We start from the raw sequence: 27,463 nt of genomic DNA, 5'->3' as shown, positions 1-27,463 counted from the left end.
AGGGAAAGGGGGCTGGCTGGTCTTGGCGGCCCGGCGAGCTGCGGAGCCAGGGCTTGGCCGTGACCCGGGGGCGCGGGGGGCTCTTCATGCCATTCCGGAGCCTTTGTTGCTTAGAGAATTCCTCGCTCATATTTCCGTGCATAACTCCAGTAGTCCGTGCGGGGGGGGGAGCGGGGAGGGCTGCCAGGAGCCTTCCCGCCCCGGCTGGGCTGCTGCTGCGGCCTTTTGCCTGGGAAGCAGAGGCTTAGGAGCCCGGAAGGAGGTTTTAAAATATACACACGGATATGCCTACCCCACCTCCTTAGAATAGCGTCACGTGGGAACAGAGCTAGGCAGAGGTCAGGGCGACAGCGGCTGTGCTTGCCGGGTGGCGCCGCATCCCCGCTCCTGGCCCGGGTGCTGAGGAGGAGGCTGGTGCGGGCGCACTGTCCCGCCAGGAGACCTCGGGAGAGACGGGGGAAGGGGACCCACCCGGCCCTTCGGACTTCTCCCCGCCAGGCAGGGCTGCTTCGCTTGCGATGGGCACCGCCACCCTGCTGCAGCGGAGACGGCCCTGATCCTCCCTTGCAGTCTGAGGAAGGAAGGAAGGAAGGAAGGAAGGAAGGAAGGAAGGAAGGAAGGAAGGAAGGAAGGAAGGACAAGGGGGGAGCCACCCCTACCCTCAGCCTGCCCTGCAACCGGATTGGTGGCGGCAAGCCAGGGGATGATGACCCAGCAAGAAGGTTCCGCCGCCGCCAGGTGGTGGGCAAGCCTGCCGCCCAAGGGCAGAGCAGCAGGTGGACCCCCAGGCGGCCGGGAGGATGGCGTTGCAGTAGCTGACCAGGGGGGTCCTTCAGGATCTTGGGACTGCGGCCACCTCAGCCAGGAGCCCGGGGAGTTTGGCCTGGCTTTGGCCTGGCGGGAGTAGCGCCTTCCAAGCAGCCTCCCTCTGGTGTCTTCGAATGCGAATGCGGAGAGATCCAGCAGGAAGCAGATACCATTAAAAAGTCACAAACACTTACCTGCTCATTAGAAATCTGAATCAATGATGAAACTTCATTTGTAGTCCAAAACTTCATTTGTAGTCCTTTTATGTACCCTACCTGGCTCAAAATCACAGTTACTAAAGGGACAAGCCACCCATGAAAGTGAGTTTAAAAATTCACCCTGAGGCAGGGTGAGCAGAGATGGGCACATTGCCATAGAAAAACACATGCCATAGATAGAAGCACGTGGTGAAAGGCCTAATCTCTTGTCACACGGAGAAGTGGGGAGATCCCCCCCACTTCCACTCACAGTACAAATTGCAACTTTACAACTCAATCCATATCAGGACAGATACTAAAGACCAAGTTATACTATCAGACAAATCAAATGATAAAGCTTTTGCTGGACTGTACCTCTTCAATCTGTGGGTGGAGAGGGGGAGAACTGCATGTCTGAATATTCTCTGACAGATAACGTTTCCCATATATAGAAAGCTACTTTGTCAGGGATAATTTTCTGCCCTTCACCTTGGCTTCTAGTGTTCTAGGTGAAAGTGAGTTTTTGTTGATGTTGGGACAAGAAGAAATTCCTCCCTGAAAATGTACATCCCTGCACAAGATAATTTACTAAAGTGGTCCTAAAAGAACAAAGGGTTATAGGTTTCTCAAGTTGTGATTACATTGTTTTCAGCAGAAAAAAATCAGCTGAGTGAGTAGCCAAAAAATATCCCTCCTACCCTGAAAAGTGGTGCAACTGATGATAACTGGGATAACATACAATGAAATCCTATGAAACTGGAAGAAAGCTTATGGCAACAAGCATATAGATCAGTGGTGCTAAGAAAATTCAATGGTTGTCTAGCCACAGGTTGGAAGAATTTGGTTCTCACTGTTTTCATTTTGGGATACAATATGCAAATCAGAATCCTTCACTGGCCCAATATTGTGCTTTGGGATGTAAGAGAAACCAGCTCCTGATAGAAGTCACCTTCCACAGAGCATGAATTCACCAGTGAACACTTCAATGAGAATGGTAGATATGCATGGCTGAATATGCAGGATAAATTCCAGGGAACCATAGCCAAGCATATGTCCCCAAGTATTTGGGGCACACTGTGCTTGCACTGTTCTTCTTTAACACTGTTCACTGTGGCAAATATTAAGCAAACAGAGATAAAGTGTGGCACAACTGTTTTATAACTAATTGTGGGTCTGGTTAGGCATGCCCTGTGTGCAAGATGCAGGCCTCAGCAAGTACTCACAGTACCACTGTTTCAGCCATAGTCCCATTTAAAGTACCTATGAATGGAAATCAGGGTCCCACTGCAATATATTTGGGGGGGGGGAGGATATACACAAATATGCTTTTTATAGTTGAATGCTCATTTGTTTGACTTTTAGTACTCAGTTCATTAATGTAATTCAGAAAAAGAATTTATGTTCAAGAGAAGCTGGGAGGAGGTAAAACAATTCCATTTTCCAGGGATCTCTATATCTACCAGTTTGCCCCATGTTAAACATGGAACTCTCCATGTTCTTTCAGGTGCCCTCTTTAGAGGTATGTTAGCATCACCATCTTGGTCTGTTACCAAAGCATACATTTAACCATTTTCTCCAATACTACATTATAAGTCTGAGAAACTGGCCCTTTAATTGGAGTGGACATAAACACAGCGCTGTCAGTGTTACATGTAGCTTTGGATTCTCCGACAGGCATGCCAAACTGACAACCATGAAATCCCTCAGTCTCTACAAAGGACTTTAACCAGTGCACCAAGCCATTTTTTCCTTTCAGTTTTCCAGCTTCTTGTCTTGGAGTCAGTTCAGCTGAGTCCTCAAGAAAGATGAAAGAAGAAGGGGATTCCTGGAGACAAAATCTGTAATTTTAATAAACAACCATTGTTAGGTTACTTGAATTTATAAGATAGTTTAAAATATAAAACTTCTATTTCTTGCTGTTAATTTCAGTTGAGATCAATGCCTGGCATTCTTCTTTTGGAAAAATGTAGCCCAAAAAGTGAGTTCTAAATAACTGGGCAGATGCTACTTACTGAAGGTCAAGTGTAGTTAATTGATGCAGATTAATATTATTGGTAGGGGAGGTGGCTCCAGCACCACCCTCACCAATAATGCAACAGTGTCAGCTCTTCCATTTGTCAGCATCCTATAATTGGAATAGACACATTATTGTATGGCAGCTAATGGTGATTTCTATTGAATTAGAGTTACATTGATTCTTTTTAAGAGTAACCATGTTGTCATTGTAATTCTCATCTCCCTAACATACAGTTACAACACTCAGAGTGTAAAACAGCACTTCTACAATATACATAAATACATGTATATGTGGATATTATGGCTCACAATATATTTCTCCACCTTTTTGTCAAATTCTGATATTGCTTCATTTTGAAAATGTGGTATTTGGGCAGAAACCTTGGGATATGCACATTCACACAACCTTAAGAATGCTGGTACATTTTCAAATGTTTGAAGATACACACAAACACACACACACATATTTGCCACATTTACGAGTCACTAGAGTGAAAAAGAACAAAATATTCTTAAGAGTCTACTGTGGTGTCTTTTGGATCAGGTAAGAGCCATAAATACATCCATGCAATGGGAAATCAAGTGTCAATGGGAGGCAGAGCCCCCTTGGGATTTTTGAGGTCTGCCTCATATACAGAATCTGCCTCATAAACAGCCTTTGGGTTACAATTTGCTGAAATGAAGCAACGGAGGGACATAATTGGCCAAACAGGAATGATACTTATTTTCCTACAGGGACAACACTTAGATCCCAGGAGACTTTTCATGGAGTTAAATTTTACTCATCCTAAAACAGTATTATGTGCTTAACATTATAGAGCACTAGTATTACAACTACAGGAAGTATTTTAAGTCAGTGAGTGTGTAATGTAGCAGGTAGACATGAACTTAGCATGACTTTCTAGACAGGAGAGGGAACAGTCTCTCCAGCCATAAACTGCACTTAACTATCTATTTAATAGTGACAAGGTCCTTGGAAATGCCATCGCCATGCTAATCCTGTATTTTTCCCCTTTTCTAAATCAGAAATAATAAGAAAAATAACTCAGTAAGGTAAATCTCCCATTACATTCCCTACATTTGGGTATGACATTTAAACAACCTGAATCAACTGGATTAAATCCACAGGATGCAATAAGACAAGCACATATACTGCACATTGTCTTGAGATAGGGAAGAGAATGTTCTTGCATTTCAGGTTCAATGACCCCTCTCATATTTGACAAAAGTGATGTCCTCCAAATAACCTTTCAAACCTTTCAAACTCCTCACCTAAATATTTTTCTTACAAAATGAAACACAGACTGAAACTGTAGTGGACAACCAAAGATGAGGTTCTAGGAAACCCCCAAAGGAACATCATTCTTATCCAAGAAGATCTGAAGTTCATCCATTATTGTTCTCTCCATCATTTTGCCCAGAAAGGACAGATTAGAGACAAGGCAATAATTGGCCACATCATTTATCTGCAGCAATGTTTTTTTTAAGGGATAACCCCTTCTTTGAGTGGCCATGTGAATGTGTCCTGACTTAGTGACTGATTCATAATGGACATCAATGGCTTGTTGATATGGACCATATATGATTTTAGCACCCAGGATCCTTTCAATATCCAACTGGGTCAAAATGGCCCAAAGCATTCCAGACGATGGGATATTTCTTCTGCCTGGCCTATATTACAACCAACCAGATTAGAACATATTCTCAATATTTTAGTGGCTCACATTTATAAGTAAGAAGATGCTGATAACCAATCAGTCGGGATGATCATAAGCTATACAGTTGCAGAGAAGTAACATTCCTTTGCTGCTATCATTGCTGCTTCATAGGTCTTCCAATGGTTTCTATAGCACACTGTCAAATTCAGTTCAAGTTTCCACTAGCAACTTTCTAGATGACTTCCACCATTTCTCATTTGCTCCATCCCTCAAGCATATTTACTTGGAAGTACTTATTGCTCCTACCAGTGGGGTATTGACTTCGTAAGAAATGTATTTTAAGCTTGGGGGATGACACAATTTCTTTAAACCAACCAAACAATGATTGCCTATAAACCCAAAGTCAGTGGTGGAGACCTACAGAAAGATGAAACAGAGAGAATCTCCACAAACAAATGCCCAGCAAGTCAGCTCACTCTGTCCTCTTAACTCCACCCCCCCCCCCATTGTAACTGCATCTAGGAGTTTTCCTAAAAGCATAGAAATGTGTTTTAAATGATCTGTCTCGATTTGAAAAAGGTCTTCATTTAGGATCTCCTATGCTATTTGAAAAAGTTGCTAAAGTGGAGGGCAAGGGCAGGGGAGAAGGGGAAGCATGCTATTGCCATTGAAGAGTTAACAGAAAGGGCCATTTATTCTATTGTTCCCTCCCCACTATCTCCCAAATCTGACTCCACTTGTATTGCCTTCTTATCCTAGCATTCTGATATGTCCTAACACCTGATATGTCATTGATCTACTCAAAATCATAGAAGAAGCACCTGTGACAGAAAGAGGCTTGCTTGCCAGTGGTGTGGCTGATGCAGCATACAAGAAAGTCCTCAGGGAGCTTCAGCTAGAAGGGATTCACAGACATAATAGTATACACACTTGAACAGAGAAGCGGAGTGGCCATTGGGCTACATTAAACAGCATCAATGAAGCAGCAGTGAATTGGAAGGCAGGTTTATTCAGAGTTCCATCTGCCTATTCAATGGGGCTTATTTCCAAGAAAGAGTTTTTAGGATTGTCCTTCAAGACTCTCTTTGGAGCAGGACAGTGGTAGAAACAGGACAGTGCTGAGAATTCCCTGAGGTTTTAAATCCTGTAAAAAGACAAGTTATAAGGGATCAAAGAAAGGCACAGATAGAAGATAGATGGACTGTCTAAGAAACAGTGCATTAGGTGTGTAACCTTATAGACTAGGCATGTGACAAAGAAAGACCATCAGGCTTTTTAAGTGCCTCAGATCCTCTGCAGAGGAGGCAGTAAACACAGGGCTGAGCCAGTTAGCTGCTCTTTTCCATGCTCTGATGAGTGCATGTTGTGTGTGGGGGGGGAGGGGGGGAGGATACTGGAGATAGATGAAGGAGCCCAAATATCCCATGCAGGGAACAACCATCCATCCATCCAGCTATTGTACCTCATACCTTCGTAGGAGGTACAATAGATGGTGAGCTAGGTCATGCCACTGAACACTAAACAGAAGAATCCCTTAGTGGTGGATGCCATGTTCACAGTGGCAACAACAAAACTGAATTGGGAAAGAGGTTCAGTCAGGGCACACTGGCCTAGTTATGTCAACTGTCAGACTTAAACTGTATTTCTTTGATTTATGTGGAGTTTAGATTCCTCTCACATCTTCCCAGAAACTAAGGGCAGCATTTGTGGTACCCCACATAATATTCACAACAACCTTGTGAAGTAGACTGGGCTGAAAGAAAGATGTTCAGGATCATCCACTCAACTTCATAGCTGAACAATCTGTCCTTGCCACACTCTCTACCACACCCCACAAGCATATGGCAACAAATCCAACCACTGTACCTTCAACCTTCACTGTACCTTCAACTAGCATGGATATAATTTTTTTTCAAGGGTGTGGAGGGGGGGAGCCTAAGCAGGTCTATACAGAAGCCAATCCTATTTATGCAATGGAGTTTACTTCCAGGAAAGGGCCTTAGGATTGCAATCATAGTGTGAGTTATAAGACTTCCAGTGAAAATCAGAATAAGGCTTCCAGGGCACAACAATCCAGCCAAAGTGAATATTTTTTCCTCTATTTCACAGGAAGATTCAAGCCTGTTTTTAACTTTCCCACTGAAATCACAGGAACTTCAAAGGTATTGGTGAAGGCTTTCACGGCTGGAATCACTGTGTGGTTTCCGGGCTGTATGGCCGTGTTCTAGTAGCATTTTCTCCTGACTTTTTGCCTGCATCTGTGGCTGGCATCTTCAGAGGATGCTCTGATCCTGATCCTTTGAAGATGCCAGCCACAGATGCAGGCAAAACATCAGGAGAAAATGCTACTAGAACACAGCCATACAGTCCGGAAACCACATAACACCCCAACTTCAAAGGTGTTTTGGTGAGATCAGGGTTCCTAATCTTTTTGAGCCTGCAAGGCACCTTTGGAATTCAGCATCGACTAATGGAATAAAGCTTAAATGGGTGCTGCAGGAGGCAGCCACAAAACATCTGGGAGTGTTGTTATGCATAAGTCTAATAGCAACTCTTGAACATTTCAGTCACAAGTTCTGTTTATCAGGATATCATTTGAAATGAAAATATTGTATAAAGATATTTTCTTGCATACACACTGCTTAAGTTATGCAGTGAACATATTTGTGCTGTGGTACAGCTGATGCCAAGGCAACATTTTAAAAACCTGCATTGACAATCAGATTACCAATGATTAATCAGAAGCCCTGCTGTGCAAAATTCCCATCTGGCCACATCCATTAAAAAAACCCCCACTTGTTAGGAGCCAGGAAAAGTACAAGTGTGCACCATGTCTGAGACTCTTGGGTTACATGGTACCAATAATTTATTTTTATTTTATTACATTTATATCCTGCACCTCCCCAACCAATAATATTCTAGATTCCACAACTATCCTGGATCCACCTGGAAAAGTGCTTGCTTAGTTTACAAGGTTACATTACTTTGGTGCCTGGAGACTAATTGTCTCCAAAGATGCCCCCAGGCTCCGCCCCTGATCCCCCAGGCTCCACCCCCACTGCCAGTGCCCTCGACCCCGCCCATGTCACCATGGACATGGGCAAGGTCTAGGGTACTCAACTCCCCCCCAGACTCCACCTGCTGGCTGGGCTGCCAGCCGGCAGTCTTTTCTGACCTCCCCTCCGGGCAGGTCAGAAGAGACTGCAGTCCCGGCCTCAGAGACCTGCTTTTATAAGCACTGAGGCAGGGGGTGGGGCTTGGGGAGCAGGAAGGGGTGGGAAGAGATTTTGCACCCCCCATGGGATCAGATTAGTGGCGCCCAGGGACAGAGGGTACCCCTCGTCCTTAGGCAAATACGCCACTGCTGGCCACAGTGTTAACATGCTCTGGTAACCTCTCAATTGGATTACTGTAATGTGCTCTACGTTGGGCTGCCCTTGAAGATGGTCTGGAAACTGGAGTTTGTGCAGTGTACAGTGGCTATGCTGTTAGCAGTACATCTGACTGGACATACATCACACTGGCCCTTAACAAGCTGCACTGGCTCCTAATTTATTGCTGGGCCCAATTCAAGGAGGTGGGCATGAAGGGAATAATGGAGACAGTGGGGTCTACACCAGCAGATTTGCCCTCCCTGGGGCACTTACTCCGGCAGAGAGGCAAATCCATTGGCAGGCAGCTGTTGCAGCCCTCCATGATGGCCAGATACAGCGTAAAGTGCCATGTCAGTGCTCCTGCACCCCCACCAGCTCTGCAAGCATAGCAGGGGGCATTCCACCCTAGCATTGCCTCCTGGGGTGCTGGTGCCTGGAGTGTGAAGCCCAAACCCAATGGAGCACTTTTCGGTGGTGGGTTTTTTAAACTGTTTTTTTATCTTTTCACACCAACAAAAAGTCTTCTGGAGGAAGCTTGGGCCCTGCTTAACTAAAGGAGTACCTGTGTCCGTTTGTACCTGCCTGGGCACTGAGGTCACAGGGGGAGGCACTCCTGGTGGTACCTCCCCTCACTGAAGGGTGGGGGGCAGTGGCACACAGAAGGGTTTTTTCCGTGATTGCCCCTAGGCTTTCAAATAGTCTCCTCTTTGAGATCCGCCATGCACTTACTCTTTATGAGTTTAGATACATGGTGAAGACCTTCCTCTTTGCCCAGGCATTTGGTTAACCTCTCTGGAAATCCCCTCTACAGCTGCTGGCCTTGGGGATGGGCAAGTGAGGGGTGAGGTTATTTTAATTTATTTATTCTCTGTATATTTATTACCTGCTTATCACAAAAATCCCTGTAGTTTTGTTACATTTTATTTATGATTTTTATTGTGATTTTAAAATTGTTTTTAACCTGGGTAAGCCACCTAGAACATAAGAACATAAGAACTAGCCTACTGGATCAGACCAGAGTCCATCTAGTCCAGCATTCTGCTACTCGCAGTGGCCCACCAGGTGCCTTTGGGAGCTCTCACATGCAGGATGTGAAAGCAATGTGCCTTCTGCTGCTGCTGCTCCTGAGCACCTGGTCTGCTAAGGCATTTGCAATCTCAGATCAAGGAGGATCAAGATTGGTAGCCATAGATCGACTTCTCCTCCATAAATCTGTCCAAGCCCTTTTTAAAGCTGTCCAGGTTAGTGGCCATAACCACCTCCTGTGGCAGCATATTCCAAACACCAATCACACGCTGCGTGAAGAAGTGTTTCCTTTTATTAGTCCTAATTCTTCCCCCAGCATTTTCAATGAATGCCCCCTGGTTCTAGTATTGTGAGAAAGAGAGAAAAATTTCTCTCTGTCAACATTTTCTACCCCATGCATAATTTTATAGACTTCAATCATATCACCCCTCAGACGTCTCCTCTCCAAACTAAAGAGTCCCAAACGCTGCAGCCTCTCCTCATAAGGAAGGTGCTCCAATCCTTCAATCATCCTCGTTGCCCTTCTCTGCACTTTTTTTATCTCCTCAATATCCTTTTTTGAGATGTGGCGACCAGAACTGAACACAGTACTCCAAGTGCGGTCGCACCACGGCTTTATATAAAGGGCATGACAATCCCTTGCAGTTTTATTATTATCAACTCTCTTTCCTAGTATTATCCCCAGCATAGAGTTTGCCTTTTTTTCATAGCTGCCATGCATTGAGTTGACGACATTCTGCATGGAACTATCAACTAAGATGCCCAAATCCCTTTCCTGGTCTGTGACTGATAGCACTGGACCCTTTAGTAAGCGTGTAATGTGAAGTTTGGAATTTTGCCCCTATGTGCATCTACTTTTACATTTTTGCTACATTGAACTTTGCATTTGCCATTTCTATAGCCCACTCTCACCTAATACTTCTTATCAAGGTCCGCTTGGATCTCTTTCTCGCAATCCTTGTGGTTCTCACCACCCTACATAATTTGGTATCATCTGCAAACTTGGCAACCACACTACCCACCCCTACTTCCAGGTCATTTATGAATAAGTTAAAGAGCACTGGTCCCCAATACGGATTCCTTGGGGGACACCACTCTCTACATCTCCATTGTGAGAACTTCCCATTTAATACCTCAATTCCTTTGTTTTCTGTTCCTCAACCAGTTTTTAATCCATAGGAGGACTTCCCCTCTTATTCCTTCATTGCTGAGTTTTCTCAACAGTCTCTGGTGAGGAACTTTGTCAAAAGCCTTTTGGAAACCCAAGTAGACAATGTCCACTGGTTCCCCATTATCAACATGTCTGTTTACACCCTCAAAGAACTCTAGTAAGTTTGTAAGACAGGACTTGCCTCTGCAAAAGCCATGCTGACTCTTCCTCAGCAGGTCTTGCTTTTCTACATGTTTAATAATTTTATCTTTAATGATAGATTCTACTAATTTACCAGGAACCTAGAGATGCAAGTATGAGGTGGGATATAATTTTTTATAAATAATAAATTTTTCTAACAGTTTATGTGGCACAAATTGTCACCATAAATTTGAATGAACTGCTACAACCAGTTACAATCTCACTCAGAGAGGAAGCTGTACATTTATTATTTTGGTCTGTGTGGAGTTCTAGGTGAAACAAACAAAAAACCTAAGAAGAAGAAGAGTTTGGATTTATATCCCCCCTTTCTCTCCTGCAGGAGACTCAAAGGGGTTTACAATCTCCTTGCCCTTCCCCCCTCACAACAAACACCCAGTGAGGTGGGTGGGGCTGAGAGAGCTCCGAGAAGTTGTGACTAGCCCAAGGTCACCCAGCTGGCATGTGTGGGAGTGTACAGGCTAATCTGAATTCCCCAGATAAGCCTCCACAGCTCAGGCAGCAGAGCTGGGAATCAAACCCGGTTCCTCCAGATTAGATACACGAGCTCTTAACCTCCTACACCACTGTTGCTCCACCATGGACGCCCAGTACTTTCCAGACCAAAGCCTGAAACCACAAAACTAGAATAACAACAGCACACTCAGGAGTATTGAAAACATACTGATTAATAATCCATTTCATGTATTGTTGAAGGCTTTCACGGATTCAACTTATTGTTGTGAGTTTTCCGGGGTGTGTGCAGAGGTGGGATCCAGCAGGTTCTCACCAGTTCCCGAGAGTGGGTTACTAATTATTTGTGTGTGCCGAGAGGGGGTTACTAATTGGGTCCGCTTTTCCGTCTCCACGCCCTCGCCTCCCCGAGAGGCATCCTGCCTTTGAATGTGAAGGTTCCATATAGCAATTGAGACTAATAATGTAACTCCCTGTACTGGGTTAATCCCTTTCAGGTACTGCAATTCATTGATTCTCAGCCTTTCGTACCTTTTATCTCACCAGTCTCTATCAAAGAACCTGTGTGTTTCACCATTGCTGTGTTCAGATTTGTGAGTTGGGGCATTTTCTATAATGCGATGATGATTTAAAAATGACCTGGTGCAAAAAAATGGGGGGGGGGGTCGTGGTGGGGTGGCTGCCCATGGGGGGGGGGGCATCCAACTCAGGTTTTGCCCAGGGCTCAGGTTTGCCTAGGTACGCCTCTGCCCCCTTTGCTGAGGGGAGGCTGGCGAGGGAACCTGTTACTAAAATTTTTGGATCCCAACACTGGGTGTGTGTGTGTGGCCGTGGTCTGGTCACGGCCACACAGCCCGGAAAACTCACAACCACGAATCCATTTCATGTTTTATATTAGTTCCATCCAATTCCAAACGACCAGAATCTAGATAATTCCAGCCCGGGTTTTACTTGTGGTTCTACTGTGGCTACGCAAGCTACTAGGAAAGACTCTGGTCGGCCTTGGGTCCCTTTCTTTGTTGATTACAAACTAACTTATATTGCGTTTGCTCAGGAAGATCCTCGGCTAGATCTGAGTGATTGTGAGCGGCATCTTACGTCAATCAACAGGCTAACTATGCAACGACCACGTGGCTCTCAAGCGGATTTCCGAATGAAAGAGACGTCATCACGCACGCGCGCTCTCCCATACCTTCCGCATTTACTGCGCAAGAGCCTGGCAGACGAGGCTGCCGAACAGATGGAGTGCGTGCGCGCGCCCGCCGGCCCGCTCGCCCACTCTTTACTTCCCGCGTCTCGCGGCTGTCAGTCTCGGTGAGTTGAGTTTCCGGCATGGGCAGTCGGTGGGGTCGCATCCAAAGGGCGGGAGAAGGCACGGCTGGAGCAGCAGGCGGGCTCGGGGGCTCTAGACCAAGGCACTGCCTTGCCTAGATGGGAGCAGTTGTGGGGAAGCGCTGCTGGAATTCTGCGGGATTTTCTAATCAAGCAAGTTCAACTGCGGGGAGCAGGACCTGCTACTCAGCGTAGATAGGGCGGGACTGGTTTCTCGCATTGTTTTCTTTCCCCGGTTGGTCCTTTTTCGAACAGCTGCACTCTGCAGCTCAGCCGTTTCCTAGCATGACAATACTGGAAGCAAATAAATCTGTCGGCAAACTATTTGGGGTTTTGAATGGTTCGCTCTCAAATATGTTGAGTGATAATAAAGAAAATGTTTCTAAACATGTATACAGTTCCTTATTTTAATCACTGAGGGATTGGTTATCTTTTCACACGCAAGCCTGAGATCATTCAACGTAGTGTGTCTTTGAAAAGCTTATAAACCTTCCTTATGCAGAGCTAGACTGTTGGTGAGTCCAACTCACTGGCTGGCAACAGTTTTCCATGTTTTCAGGCAAAGAATGGTTGTTCCCTGAACCTGCTGGCTTTATACATGCCATAAGAGTGATCTAAAGATGTGTGCCTTCTGTGTGTAAAGTATGTGCTTTGCCACAGAGCTTGCCTCTTCCCATAGTGTGAACCCAGCATTTATCTTTTTGGAATCAACCTACTGAAGGATTGGCAGATGGATTACTGTAAAAAGGTTTCTATCAATTTGCTGTTGCCCAGTGGTTGTGGCGCAACGGCGGGGGGTGGGGGTGAACAAAGAGAAGAAGAAACAGAATGGGCAAATGCAACTTTCTCTGGTCTGTGATGGCACTTACAATGGTGATTTCACTATAATTTGTGAATCGTTTAATGACTGTTTCCCTTGCACTGAACATCAGTAGCCATGAATCTATAGAATTAATCCTGGTTCCTGTAGTCTGGAGGAAGACAGCAATAAAAATATAGTTTACAGTTATGTGGGTCTAAATCCAAGGTGTTCAATTTTTTTACAACGTCCCCTTTCCTTTGGTGTCTATAGGCACCTTGTCAGGCATAGTCACCCCATCTTCCAACTCTCAGACCCCATGCTCTGTCCAGTGGTGTAGGTTTACACTTATTGCTTTTCTGGATAAGAATCATCATTGTATTTTCTTCTTAGCCATTGTGAGAAACAGAAAAAAGAGAGGAGAAAAAACTCTTTGGACTACTCAGCGAAGGCTGTCATTTGATAGTTTGTAAATGGTAACTGTATTGCCACTTAATTTGACAATATTTGATTGCTGTATTGTTGAGGCAGTCAGGCACTGACCTTTGCTATAGGCTGGCCAGTAATGTATAGCTTAGTCAGAAAACTAATTCAAAATGACTGGTGGCAGCTTTGCAATCCAATAGGTTTTCCTATAGGTTTTTCCTCCCAGTCTTTCTTTGAACATGTAGCCTTTGAGCTCTTCTCTTTAATTTTGAATCCGTGAAGTACAGTTGAGATTCTGTGTGCATATACTTGCAAGTAAGTTCCATTGAACTTTTGAATAAACATGTATGCAGTTGTCATGAACATTTCAGTTATGACTATGATCCCTTTAGTCTAGATGTCTATATGTTGCAGGATTTATATAGGAAGTCACTTCAGATAATATTGATAGTTTCATAGAAATAGTTAGCTTTACACTTCCAAGAATTATTGTACAACTTAGATTCCATATCCTTAACACCAGAATTGTACTAATCACCATCACTGCTAAATTTTATCAAATAACCTCTGTCTTTCTCAGGATTAGAGATTAGTGGCAAAAACTTTCAATTTAGTGATGTCTGGCTTCTTTTGAAGAACCTTTTATGTGAATCATTGTAAATATTATTTTGCTGGTGGCATCACCTTTCCCATCACAGTGTAATAAAAAGCAGTATTGGTTCATAATCCTATCCTTGGGATTATCTTCAGATCATAACATTCACAGTATGTAGACTTTAGGAACAGAAGCTTGATTTATGTAGCATCACTTTTTTTCTGTTCTTGTTTTCAGGTTTTTTCTGATGTAGCCTGAAGAGCAGCTATGGAAAAATGGAGCTTAATGGCAATTGCAGCCTTATTAGGACTTACTGTCCGCTGGACTGTGTCACTTGGTTCCTATTCAGGTATTGCGTATTAATAATGCGCAGTGATAAAATGCCTGTTAAGAATTATATTAAGAAACTTTAAAGAAAGTAATATATGGGCTATCCAGTCAGTGTCGTGTGGTCATTAGAATCTTGTGTGGACTAGAATCTAGTGGCCTGAGCCAGTTGCATAGAGTCAGCCTAACCATGTCACAGGGTTGTTGTGAAGGTAAAATGGAGAAGAGGATAACAATGTAAGCCCCTTTGGGTGCTGACTGGGGAAAAAATGAAATAGATGAAATAAACTTGTAATATGTGCAGTGGTGGGATTCAGCAGGTTCACACCACTTTGGCAGAAACGGTTGTTAAAATGGTGCTTGTAAATAGCCAGTTGTTAAATTATTTGAATCCCACCACTGGAATAGTTGTTAAATTATTTAAATTCCACCACTGAATGTATGTATGAATGTATGTATTGAGTTTTAATGTATATTTTGTCTGCCACTTACCCAGAGTTTAAAATTCTTGATACTTGGATTCAATGCTTCAGCCATCCTGTCATATAAGGCTGTTCTGTCTTGATAGATATAGATATATGCCATTTTTAATGGAAGCTTTTATGATTTTAAATTTATATTTCACCCTTTTATTGTTTCTTTTATAAAAGTAGCATTATGAGCTTGGAAGCATTGATAGAATGGGATTAAAATATTTAAATATAGAGACAATTTTTAGGACACACACACAAAGATATGCATAACTTTAGATACAGTGGCATAACATCTTTTAGATTGGCAATTGTTTGGTAATTACATAAAAGTCTGGTGTATGTGGTGACAAAATTATGCCAGGAATAGGCTGTATTGTACACCTGTTTCTTGTATTTGTATGCCCTTTTTAATTATGTTACCTACTTGAGTTAGCGTGAAATGCAAAAATTAATAATAGTTGTTTTTAATCAAATATGAGTATCAAAACTAGCTAGTATATTTTGATGTTTGATCTCTTACTTCATGTTATCCTTTTAACATGTGGGAAACAGTGTTCTTCATACAGAAAATATGAGTTTGTGACAGTTCCCAAACTTATTTTATTGATGCTGGTCAGTGGTGGGATCCAAAAATTTTAATAACAGGTTCTGATGGTAGTGGGATTCAAACAGTAGCGCCGCCGCACACACGCACCTCCAGTCCCTATTGGGCAGGGAGGTTGCTTTAGTAACCCCTTCTCGGCACTCAGAAAAAATTAGTAACCACTTCTAGAGAAGTCATGAGAAGTGGTTGGATCCCACCTCTGGTGCTAGTCAGTATGAAACTAGGGTCATGTGAGACTGTATGTTCAAAACTGTTTTTCACAACAGACTAATTGAAGTGGTGCTGGTTCAGCATTGTCCAGATTTGAGATGTAAATGACCATCTACTGGAAAATTGCTTCCATTCCCATTCTGTTACGATTTCCATAACACCTCTATTCTTGCTTGACGTTTTTTGGGTTTTCCCTGTGGTTTTGCTATTATGCTTTTTCAACATCTTCCTGTTGAATTATATTAGTAGCTTTACAGAATATATTTAACAAATAAAATATGAAGTGCTGACTGATTTTTTTTCAAGGGCAATTCACCTTAGATCAATAATTTCCAAATGGTGCTTTTTGAAAGCTGTATGGTTGAGTACTATTTGCTTTGTCGATTGTGAGTATAGATGTGAATATCTTGATATCTGACTGACCTTAGGCTAGCTTTGTACTTTTATACTTGAGAACATATGGTCTTCAAGTGCAAACCTCAGTCACCATAATAAAATGTGTCGTGGTATATGTCTTTAAGGGTCTGCTTAGTAATAACTGTAAATGTTACACTTTACAACTTTCTGCTCCCTACTTCCAAAGGACTATGAACACAGAATTATAACTCTCTTCCTTTGGAGGCAGTCCCTAAGGCTGCAGTCCTGCACACATACTGTGAATCATGTTAATTTCATTGGCAGCCTCAGTGCAAAGGATAGCCATGCAAGAAAATATATAATGCGCAAAACTTAATGTGACATACTTTCAATTTTTGAAGGACTAAAATGTTTAGTTTGCTGGTCAGTTTGATATTTAATTACCTACCACTTGAAATGAGATCCAAGTACTTCTGACTTTGCATCATACAAATATACCCAAAGCAGAATTTCTAACAAGTATAAAAATGCATTTTACCTGGCTAGTTTTGAAAGAAATAAAACCCTTACTAACTCTTTCTTTGTTTACTGTTATTACTACTAGGAAAGGCCTAGCAACGGCTGACTCAGGTCTTGCAAATATTTTACTGTTCAGGCCAAAGTACCCTATGGGTACTGTAATGTTAACTGAAGAATACTTTTTCATAACTTCTGAGAGGTGGCATCATTAATTGATGATTCTTAGGGTTGCCATCCTCCAGGTGGGGCCTGGAGATCTGTCAAATTTATAGTTGATTTTCAGATGACAGAGATCAGTTCTCCTGGAGAAATTGGCCTTTCTGGATGTGGACTCTATGGCATTACACCCATTTGAGGTCCTTCCACAGATCTTGCTCTCCCCAGGCTTCTTTCCTTAAATCTCCAGGAATTTCCCAATCTAAAGTTGGCAACCCTGACTAGTTGATGCCAGCATTACCTATTGAAGGTTGGAATAATAGATAAATTGGTAGTAAAAGAATACACTGAGCACATCAAGAAACCCTACTGAACATTATTTTCAGTGGATTTAATGGGACCCTTCTAGTGCTCACTTGGACTACAAGCAGGTGCTATGTGGCTTTTTCTCGCTTGGTGTTCTATTGTATTTTGTTTACCATAATAATGGTAAATAATGGCAGGAAGTTACTAGAGTCAAAAGCATGGGCATGTTTTATATGTATGTGTGTGTATATGCACATCTGTGTGCATATACATGGCATAGCAACTCATCTTCTGTACACTGTCCAGTTGTTAAGAAATACTATACTAGAACTTCAGCACAATGAGGTAAAGTGGCTCATAGTAAGGCCTAGATCCCATAGATTACTAGTGAGTAAGGCACTCATACTATTAAAAAATCTGGGAGGACCGTACTTGAAATCTCTTTGCTGGTTGCCTGATACATTTATCATTTACAAATGTCCATTGAGTTAGCTTGTATTCATAGAAGATCTGACTGGTCTGGAAACATTATCTTGGAACGTCCTTTCTTGTAGAAATTGTCTGTGCTACCCAGGGACAAATTATATCCTCCTTCGCTGCTTGTGTGAAGTGCTCAAACATAGATCATATGAAAGAATTATAGATGGTTTTCCTATGTTTAAAAGAAACTCTTCAATCTCCATGAGGCTGGAGTCAATATCTTAGCAGAAATAACTGTGTGTTCTTAATAGGTAATTACAAGAGACAGGAACTGAATAATTTGTATTTAACATGATTAAATTGTTTCTTAGTACTCGTTTAAAACAAAGCTATAGAAGTTTTGCATTGATGGCGTTTTTATATAAAACATTAACAGAATTTTCTGACAAGAGTAATAAATTGGGAGGAGTGGGAAGTGGGAGTGACTCATCATTCATTGTTTAGAAATACTGGCTGCAGAGCGAACAGTAAGTTGAAAATGAGTCTGTGAAACCAAAGTGAGATATAAGTCTAGAAATGCATTTAAATGAGCTGTAGCCTCTAACCCGATTCAGAGCTAGAGCTTGGAAAAGTATACTAAATCAAACACTGTAAATAAGAAAATCATTAGCTACTGAATATGAGGTCCAAAGCTGAAGAGGAAAACATTTACAACTAGTAAAGGCAGAAAGGTAAATATAGGACTCTGTATTACAGTGCACCAGTGAGCATGTTTCTGAACAAGTCAGATACTATATAATTAATATCTCTGGTTATTTTGTAACATGACAGAGTTTCACTTCCATATTTGAAACAATTGAGAATAGAAAAGAATACTCATCAAAGATAAAGTATCTCTTGCTAATGCCATCCTGACAGATTCTTCTTATGCTGAAAAATGTATTATTGTAAAATGCTGTTAGATACTAATTTTTGGCACCCAGTTATTAACTGGATCATATTAGTTTCCAAATAAACTGTTGAATTGAAAGTAATACTAGTGAACTGTTAAGATAACTAATTAGTACATTAATTAACAAATTAATGAACAAATACATGTTGATTCCCATTGTTTGGTTTTGTAGGAGCAGGAAAACCACCTTTGTATGGTGACTATGAAGCTCAAAGACACTGGCAAGAAATTACTTACAATCTTCCAGTCAAGCACTGGTATGTCTTATTTAAAATTTTTAGATTCTCTTTGTACAAGGAAAAATACGATCTTGTGGTACATAAGTTTTTTTAAAAAGTTTCTCAATTATTCAAAATTTATGGTTTTCAGTGTTTTCTTTCAAATAATTATTTTAAAAGCATTGAACATATTGGGCAGAGTAATCCAAAAAGATGTAGAATCATGGTGCACCAAAAAATAATTTGATCTATTCCCATTGAACTTATAGCAAAGTTGTGACAAAATGTTCACTCCAAAAGGATTTCTGCAGTGTAAAATATTTTAAAATTATTTACAGATATTTTTTTTTAGGCAATATGAAATCTCTGGAAACCTGGAGTTCAGACAGAAATAGTAGATTTCCAATTTTCATTTCTACCTCTGTGCCATCGTTTCTGCTCAACTGAGCAGTTTTATTGTAGACCTCGAAGGCTAACATAATGTTGGACAAATGTCGTATTACGGTCTTATTGCCCATTTAGGGAACTGTGCCACAACAGGGAAAGGCAAGGCACATAAAAAAAAAATCTGTAGACAGACAGGCTACTAAAGATGTACTGAATCTGTAGAAGTGAAAGAGGTTTCAGGTTAGGAAAAGGGAGATAGAACAAGACAAAGGAATTAACAACAGGTGAAGTAGGAAGCAGAATTTAGAAAAGATGGTCTTAGGGTTGGTGCAATTTATTTATCGGTTTCATTAATTTAGGGAATGTATATGCTACCTCAAGGAACCTGCTGGAAGCAGCTAGCAATAAAAGAAGTAAAAATAATTTTACATCAAATAAAATAATATTAAAGCAATGTAACGCATTAAATCCATCAATAATAAAACGAGTGATAGAACTAGCAATAAAACTACCATAAAAGAAGCAAAAAAAGCAGCAGCAAAGGAATTTCAGTAGAGACCATAGAACAGCAGTCAGGAAGGATATTGTTAAAAAGAACTAGACTGCTTTAAAAGGATGAGAAAAACTTCAATTAAAAGCTTGGCTGAATAGAAACATTTTACAATGCAATCTTGTGCATTTACTCAGTCAGGCAGCCCCATTCGCAAGACGGGCATCTGGCTGTGGCTGTGCCTGGCTTCTGCCCCAAAAGAGGTTTCTCATCAACCTGGGAAAGTCAAAAAGCCTCCCTGCTGAGAAGCCCCAGTGGCCTGCATCAGATTTACGCCAACCAAAAGGCTGGTTTAAGTGCGAACTGCATCCCATTGATGTAACGCTGGCAATGTCCAGGAGGGAACTGACCAACATCGGCTCCTTCCCAGGTCCTGTCCCTGGTCTGCCCCTGCTACTTCAGTAACAGAGATGCAGGACACTGCCGCAGTGTCACACTGTGTCACACTGCTGGGGGAGGTGGTGGCCAATGTACAGCAGTGGTTTCACCCCTCTGCCTGGGTACGTGCCTGGGAGAGGGAGAATCTGCCAGCATGGCCGCCTAACTGCTCCCAGTGGTGGATTCTGCCCCCTCCCTTTGGATGGGCTTATTCATTTGCTGGGTTTGGGCTAGAGTAATTGTTCATAAGATTGCACTGTTAGCCTAGTGAGCCACAAGGGAGAGGGTGTTCCAAGGGTTAGGCACCACCACTGAGAAAGTCCTGTATGTAGTTTTCATCTTCCTCATCTTCAAGGTGGTGGTACAGAGAGCAGAGTATGGAATGAAGATCTGAAATGGAAGATCCTTTGCTGTATGAGGAGGTGGTCTTTCAGTTACCCATCACAAACCATTTAGGCAAACATATGCTGGACTGGTTGTTGTGGGCTTTCCGGGCTGTGTGGCCGTGGTCTGGTAGATCTTGTTCCTAATGTTTCCCCTGCATCTGTGGCTGGCATCTTCAGAGGTGTATCACAGAGAGAAGTGTGTTACATACTGTGTCCAGACCACGGACCCAAATCTACCAGACCAAGATCTACCAGACCACAGCCACACAGCCCAGAAAGCCCACATCAACCAGCTGAGTCTGGCCATGAAAGCCTTCAATAATATGATGGACTTTTTCCAGAGCCCTCAGTGACCAGTAAATCCATAGCTCAGTAGTTAGGTTTTTAAAAAGTATTGATGATCTTCAGTAAAAAGCCTATAAAAAACTACTGGAGACCATGGAGAGTTGTTACTCAAACTAACTATTCCAGCTAGTCAACACTCTGATTTGGTATAGAGCAGCTTCATATGTTCCATTTCAAAGTCTGTGTGCTGATGACATATATGTACACATGAAAAGACCTGTGATAAAATTGGAAGGATGTTTTTATATCATTCAGGAATGGTATATTAGAGAAAGAAGAAATGACTATAAGTATTACCAATATAAAAAATTATGGACTACAGTTTACAGTCAAGGGAATTTAGAACATTGAGGGTGAATGGTACATACTAAGTGTTCTAGCCAATGGGTGTTGCTTGTTTAATTTTGGAAAGTTACAATTATCAATCAACTGCTTCGTAAAAGTAGGTTATTACAGTATGAAAAATGTAACAGGCAGTAATTTGATAATAGTTGGGACTCTTGCAACAGCAAACTGTTCTCCATTGGAGTTAGGTGGAGGATGGCGTTTCCTGAAAGTTAATCCTGAAAAGTCTTTGAAGAAGCTTCACTATTAATATTATTCATGTATGCTCAAATGATATTGCCATGTACTTCACATTCATTTCCTTTGTTCAGAAACAAAGTATATTAAAAAGATAGGCTGTAAACTACAAATGTGATTTGTATGTAGTTTTCCTGCATATGATTTTTCTGAGCCAGAGGCACGAATTTAAATCTTTTTGCCTTTCTCCCCTATCTTTCTCTGGAGCCCATGCATATTTATCAAAGACAACCTTGACAGCATCTTTTCTTATATTGCTATTTAATAAGGTGCCCATTCTTATCTTTTTCCCACCAGCATACACAAACTTTTTCTGTGGAATCTAACACTAAATAAGAGCATAATGTATGAAGTGAGTGGGATACTAACTGGTACATTGCAGAATATTAAAATTCAAATTAAGGGGATAAACTATCCTGGCATGACAAATTTTGAATGGTAGGATGAGGGGCAGAGGTGCAGTTTTAAGAAATATGATTTATCATGAATTGTTCATAAGATACTTCAGGCTGCTCATAAGGTATTCAAGGAATATCATTTATTGTAATAAATGTCAAAAATTGGCTGCATTTGAGTGGATAGACTGGAAAAGCTAAGAACTTGCCCCTTGGCAATTATAAAATACTAGTCACTCTGTTTCAGAGATTTAAAGGATCTGATGTCTTATTTTTGTAACTTTTATTTTCATTTAATAAAACCTTCTTCCTTTCAACTTAAAGATGTGGCTAAATTCTGACTTTAGTCTGTGGAAAGATGAGTACAGGAGAGTCATATGAATTTTTACTTTGCACTTTCATATTGTCCTTTAGAGGTTATTTTATTTGACTAGTTTGGAAGGCTAGTTGAAAGTGTTATTACTTGCCTGTCTGAACAGGTTCATGACCTTTGCCATCTATTTAAGAGGCACTGTATCAGTAAGTTAAAACAGTTAAGGTAGGCTAAGTCTTTCGAAACTCCTAAACCTTCCATAAACCAACAGTACAATCTGGAAACATTTGATCTGAAGTGGTATTTTTCACAATTTGTTTTCTGACCATATTCATCAGATATTTTTCTCAGAAGGCTGGTGTGTGTGTTGGGTGTGTGTGTGTTCTATTTATTCTTTTATTTTTTGAGCAGAAGGGGTTGCTTTAGATCTGTGAATCTTGCCCTAACCGTGAAAAAAGCCTGTGCTGAAAATTGCAAACTTACTAACAGTGCAATCCTATACAGAGTCACTTCTGTCTGAGGCCGTTCAATGAAGTAGCTTAGACTGGAGTAACTCTCTTTAGGATTGCACAGTAAGTAAATATGAATTAAGTATGAATAGTTATTTTGGTTATTTTGAGAGAAGTGTATAAACAGTTTGTGTTTCAGGTATATCTAGTACCCTGAACCAAATTCCAAAGTATTTTGCCATAATAAAATGTCAAAAAAATCTGATTAAAACCTGCTCTGGGTGTTTTGAAGCACAGTAAATTTTGCCCCCACAAACATCTGCTATTATTGATCACTAATGTTTTTGTTATTTGTGGGATTATTTTTCTACTCCAAGCTCATATTTGTCTCTGCTGTAGTAAAATACGTGGGAAGCTCCAACGTTTGCTCTAATATAAAGCGACTGTATAGTGGATTTCTTATTGGCACAACATATTTGAGTAATTAAGTGGTAATTTCGTATAAAATGAACTTGTTTCCCCTTTTTATACATGGGAAACAAATTCATTTACAATGATTGCAACTCTTTATAAATATTCTGTGCGGAAAGAAGTTAATAAATTAATTAATTTATTGTCGTTTTAAATTGTACGTTGTGTTATAATGTTGTACGCTGCCCTGAGCCCTTTTGGGAATGGGTGGGGTAGAAATATGAAAAATAAATAAATAAATATCTGCATGAAGGGACGTTGTTTGTTAATGTTGAACTTATAGTGTCTTAAAAGGACAAGCAGCCCAATTCAAAGGGAGGGGGGTAGTTGTGCAGTGGCAGGGAACTGCACCAGTGTGGCACCACCATACTGCCTCCAAGTGGTTTCAGGCAATGTGGCAAGCACAAAACCTGCAAAAATGTATTGGCTACCTTGCAAACACCCTATGCAGTTCAGTTGGCTTTGTCTGCCTCTTTGATGGCATAAGCCTGCATCATCAAAAGGGGGCACACCCAGGCTGAAAGGCCACTGGAAACCAACTAAAGTCAAGTCCACCCCCAGTGTGGGCTCCTGCACTGGAGGAGCACAAGTGCAGAAGCTTGGATGGCCCCTGGGCATCAGCATAACTGGCTCAATGGTGGCATAGATGCCACTTACATCAGCATTAGGTGGCAGCAACGCCAGTGCAGGGGTTAGACAGGTTCTGAAGCTCTTTCTGCTCCTTCCTTGGAATTTTATGTTGTTGAGTCACTCCTGTTGTGTTTTGTTGAAAAAGGACAACTGAAGTAACTGCTTATCTCAGCATTTTTGCTGAACAGTTTGCTAATATGACCTGCACAGAAATGTGTAGTTTTTTCTACAACTTCATTCTGTAGCCTGCCAGTTTGTTCAAGAAATCTTTCTAATGGGAGTGGTGTAGGATAATGGAGGAAGATGTTATGATATAAGAAGATGTTATGATACAAGAAAATCTTCCTTATAAATAATCTGTCGTGAATATATTTTTTCAGTTTTATTTAGTACTCCCAAATTTTTGTTCCCCTTTCACTTGTACTACTTGACTGAGAGTGGTGCCCTTGTTGTGACAGGTGAATTGCCATCTTGTCAAGGGAATCCCAAACCTTTCTTAAATATTGGTCTTGGCATGTTCATGTCCAGTTTAAGATCACTGCTGAAGATACCAGCACCATTTAGGTATATTCTCACAAGTAGATGTAAAGGAAATTAACAGAAACTTTTTGCAACAAGAGTTTCTACTATACAATCTATACACCAATAGATTTTGCATTTTTCCAGCTCTAAAATCTGTTTCTCAATACATTTTTAAATGTATTTTCCTCTGCCTTACCATAGACATCCAGAGTGGGCATGAGCCTAGGAGGACTATATGTAGAAAACAATCTGCAATACAAATTCTGTGGGAAATTGAATTCTGAGAGTATATATATTGAATGGAAGGTTTGCTTATTAAATCAAGTTGCATAACATAACCATTCAAAAATATTATAGTCTTACATGAATTAATGTCAAGGTTTTATTTTGTGTTTTTTTTCAGGTACGTCAACACCAGTGACAATAATTTACAATACTGGGGCCTTGACTATCCGCCACTTACTGCTTATCACAGTCTTTTGTGTGCTTATGTGTAAGTTAATTACAAAAAGGTTATTTTAAGTACACTTTGTTTCTCAAAAGTGAGAGAAAAATGAAGACTGATGCAGAGGTTTGTTGCTTGCATGGGATTTGTGAGATTCTGCCTACACAAAGGCTTTCTCCATTAATGATAAAGTTATCTCTGTGTGTGCATCACCATCAATCTGAGACAGAAGCACCTAAACCAGTAGTGAGCAGCACTGGGAAGAATTACAGATGTGGCCTTTGCCTGTCAACTGTACCTATTACCAGGGACAAAGACAGGCTGTAGAGAGCTGGAGAAGTGACATGGGAGGAACCTCCCCCAATGTGCTTCTACCACTGGGTTTGCTTGGGGTGCCAAATGGGTTGAGCTGGTTCTCCCTTCTGTCTGTTACTGAATGAGGAAGACTGTTACTGGCAGTTCTGTGTACTGATGGAATGCCTGCATAACTTTGGATACAATTGAAAAGCATTTTGTTTACATGTGAAACCATGGGGAGACTTGGGCTTCATTTATGTAAATTTGAGTAATTCTGTTTTTGCTTGATGCTGGACTAGGGAGTGATGGAGCTATAAGGGGGCAAGGAGCAGAGGCGTTCCTCCCATTGGGCAAAGTAGGCAGCTGCCCAGGGCGCCACCTTGTGGTGGGTGACAAAAATGCAGGTTCGTTTGTGGGGGATTTTGTATTTTCAGTGTTTTTTTTCCTTTTTGGCCTGCAGGGGGCGCAGATTTTAGGCTAGCACCACCAAAAATTTTAGGGATTTTTTGGGAGACTCTCCTGATGATATTACCCGGGTTTGGTGAGGTTTGGTGTAGGGAGTCCAAAGTTATGGACTCCCAAAAGTAGTGCCCCCATCCCCCATTGTTTCCAATGGGAGCTAATAGGAAATGGGGGCTACACCTTTGAGGGTCCATAACTTTGGACACCCTGAACCAAACTTCACCAAACCTGGGTGGTATCATCAGTAGGGTCTCACGAAGATACTCTGAAATTTTGGTGCTGCTATCTTAATAATTGCACCCCTGATAACAGGCACCCCCTAAATTTCCCCAGATTCTCTTTATAAATCCACTCCCTTCCTGCCAATGCTTGTTTTCTTTCTTTCTTTTATTCTCTCAATGCCTAATAAAGGTTGTTGTTGTTGTTGTTGTTGTTGTTATTAAATCCACCCCCTTCGGCATGGATTTAAAGGGAGAATCTGAGGTCCCCAGTTTTAACATTGAAAGGGATGCTGTTTCAGGGTGGGGGAGAATCCACCCCAAAATAACATCACTTTCAATGTTGTTTAAACTGGGGACCCCAGATTCTCCCTTTAAGGTGGATTTAAAAGAAGAATCTGGGCTCCCTAGTTTAAACACCATTGAAAATGACGCTGTTTGGGGGTGGATTCCAGCGTCACTTGTTTAAACTAGGGAGCCAATGGGTCACGTGGGGGGGGGGTGGAAAATCGCCCTTCCCCCTGCTCTCTCCCCACTGACCTTAGTTTAAAGTAGCCTGGTGGGAACTACACTTCCTGGTGCAGAAAAAGCAGAATGGTGGGAATTACACTTCCCAGGAGACCTTGTGAGCCCCACTCCCAGGGTGTGCAGCCATTATATATGGCAGTCTATAAATTTGGTTCAGCCTTTACTATATTTAGTGTGGTTACCAAAAGTGAGTCTGTTCATAATTTGGTTCAGCCTTTACTATATTTAGTGTGGTTACCAAAAGTGAGTCTGTTCATAATTTTCCTCTTATTTGGTCAATAAGAATATGTGTTGTATCTAGATTCATAGCAATATATTCTATATCAACAACAATCTTTCTATATACAAATATTTGAATATTTGGGGTACCTCTTAGGCATTTTGAACATAGAGAGCTTCATTGTATTTCACGTTTTGTAGTCACATGCACTAATAGGAATTTTGGATAATCTTCCATGCTTGACATAATTTTGGGTGATCAACAGAAGCTCCTTATGAAGATTCAGCAACGTAGCCTTGCATATGCATACAAATCTTTCCTATTGTGAGCTGAAAAGGAAGGAGTACTGTTCCTCCATATCTAGCTTTAGAGTTTCAGGTGCTCAAACCTGCAGGTACTGTTTCTCAACTTAAGGGATGGATATGGGAAAGATGCCCATTAGCTTGTTAGAACTGTAAGAAATCATATAAGAAGATTGGGAGTGTGATTTATTTACTCAGATGTTATAATATTATTTCTAAGGTGTTTTTCAACATGGCCTTCAGTCAGTAATAAAAAGCCTTCATCAAATTGGATTTATAGAAGAAAATAATTCACACGGTTTAATTGAAAGTGAAGAATATTAGTATATAGGTGATAGATTTGTTCAAAATTCATTGTTCTCATTTTGTTTTTAACCCCACAAGTACCTGTGTTTTATAATATGTGAAAGAGGTGTTGTTTTCAGTTCATTTTATTGCTAATCAGTATTTAATTACTATTCAGTACAGTCTGCCTATATTGTTTGTACTGCTGAGCTGAACAGTTAGCTGTGAGAATTCTGTTCTTTTCTGTTTTACAGGGCAAAGTTAATAAATCCAAATTGGATTGCTCTGCACACTTCCCGTGGGCATGAGAGTCCATCACACAAGTTATTCATGAGAGCAACAGGTAGAAAACTATATTACTTCAACATGAGATCAAAATGTTCCTGTGTTCTTAAAAGGGAATTAGACAGATTCATGGAGGACGGGTTTATTAGTGGCTACTAGCCATGGTGACTAAAGAGAACCTCCACATTCAGAGGGAGTAAAACTCTGAATACCAGTGCCAGGAGGTCACATCAGGGGCCTTGACTTCTATGCCCTGTTGTTTGGCCTCCAGAGGAACTGGTTGGCTATTGTGGGAGACAGGATGCTGGACGCCATGGTTGGATCCCACAGAGGGCTTCTTGTGTTCTAAAATGTTGCAGATCAGACATGCTACAGATGCTTTCTGGATGGGAAGGATGCATGGAAATAAGTAAGGGGAA

The 27,463-nt window shown here is 41.4% G+C and overlaps 1 protein-coding gene across 1 annotated transcript in view; it reads left to right on the top strand.

Annotated features, from left to right (window-relative positions):
- The first annotated feature begins 11,934 nt into the window (after positions 1 to 11,934).
- Positions 11,935 to 27,463, top strand: part of ALG6 (ALG6 alpha-1,3-glucosyltransferase) — a 33,181-nt gene continuing 17,652 nt past the window's right edge. The window contains exons 1-5 of the mRNA XM_048496388.1: positions 11,935 to 12,214; positions 14,290 to 14,401; positions 18,549 to 18,633; positions 24,406 to 24,495; positions 27,014 to 27,102. Of these exons, the coding sequence (XP_048352345.1) occupies positions 14,320 to 14,401; positions 18,549 to 18,633; positions 24,406 to 24,495; positions 27,014 to 27,102 (346 nt within the window). The 5' untranslated portion in view covers positions 11,935 to 12,214; positions 14,290 to 14,319. The remainder of the gene's footprint in view (positions 12,215 to 14,289; positions 14,402 to 18,548; positions 18,634 to 24,405; positions 24,496 to 27,013; positions 27,103 to 27,463) is intronic.

Source organism: Sphaerodactylus townsendi, linkage group LG05, assembly GCF_021028975.2.
Source record: "Sphaerodactylus townsendi isolate TG3544 linkage group LG05, MPM_Stown_v2.3, whole genome shotgun sequence".
Lineage (NCBI taxonomy): Eukaryota > Metazoa > Chordata > Lepidosauria > Squamata > Sphaerodactylidae > Sphaerodactylus > Sphaerodactylus townsendi.
This window is presented reverse-complemented; position numbering and strand designations above follow the sequence as displayed.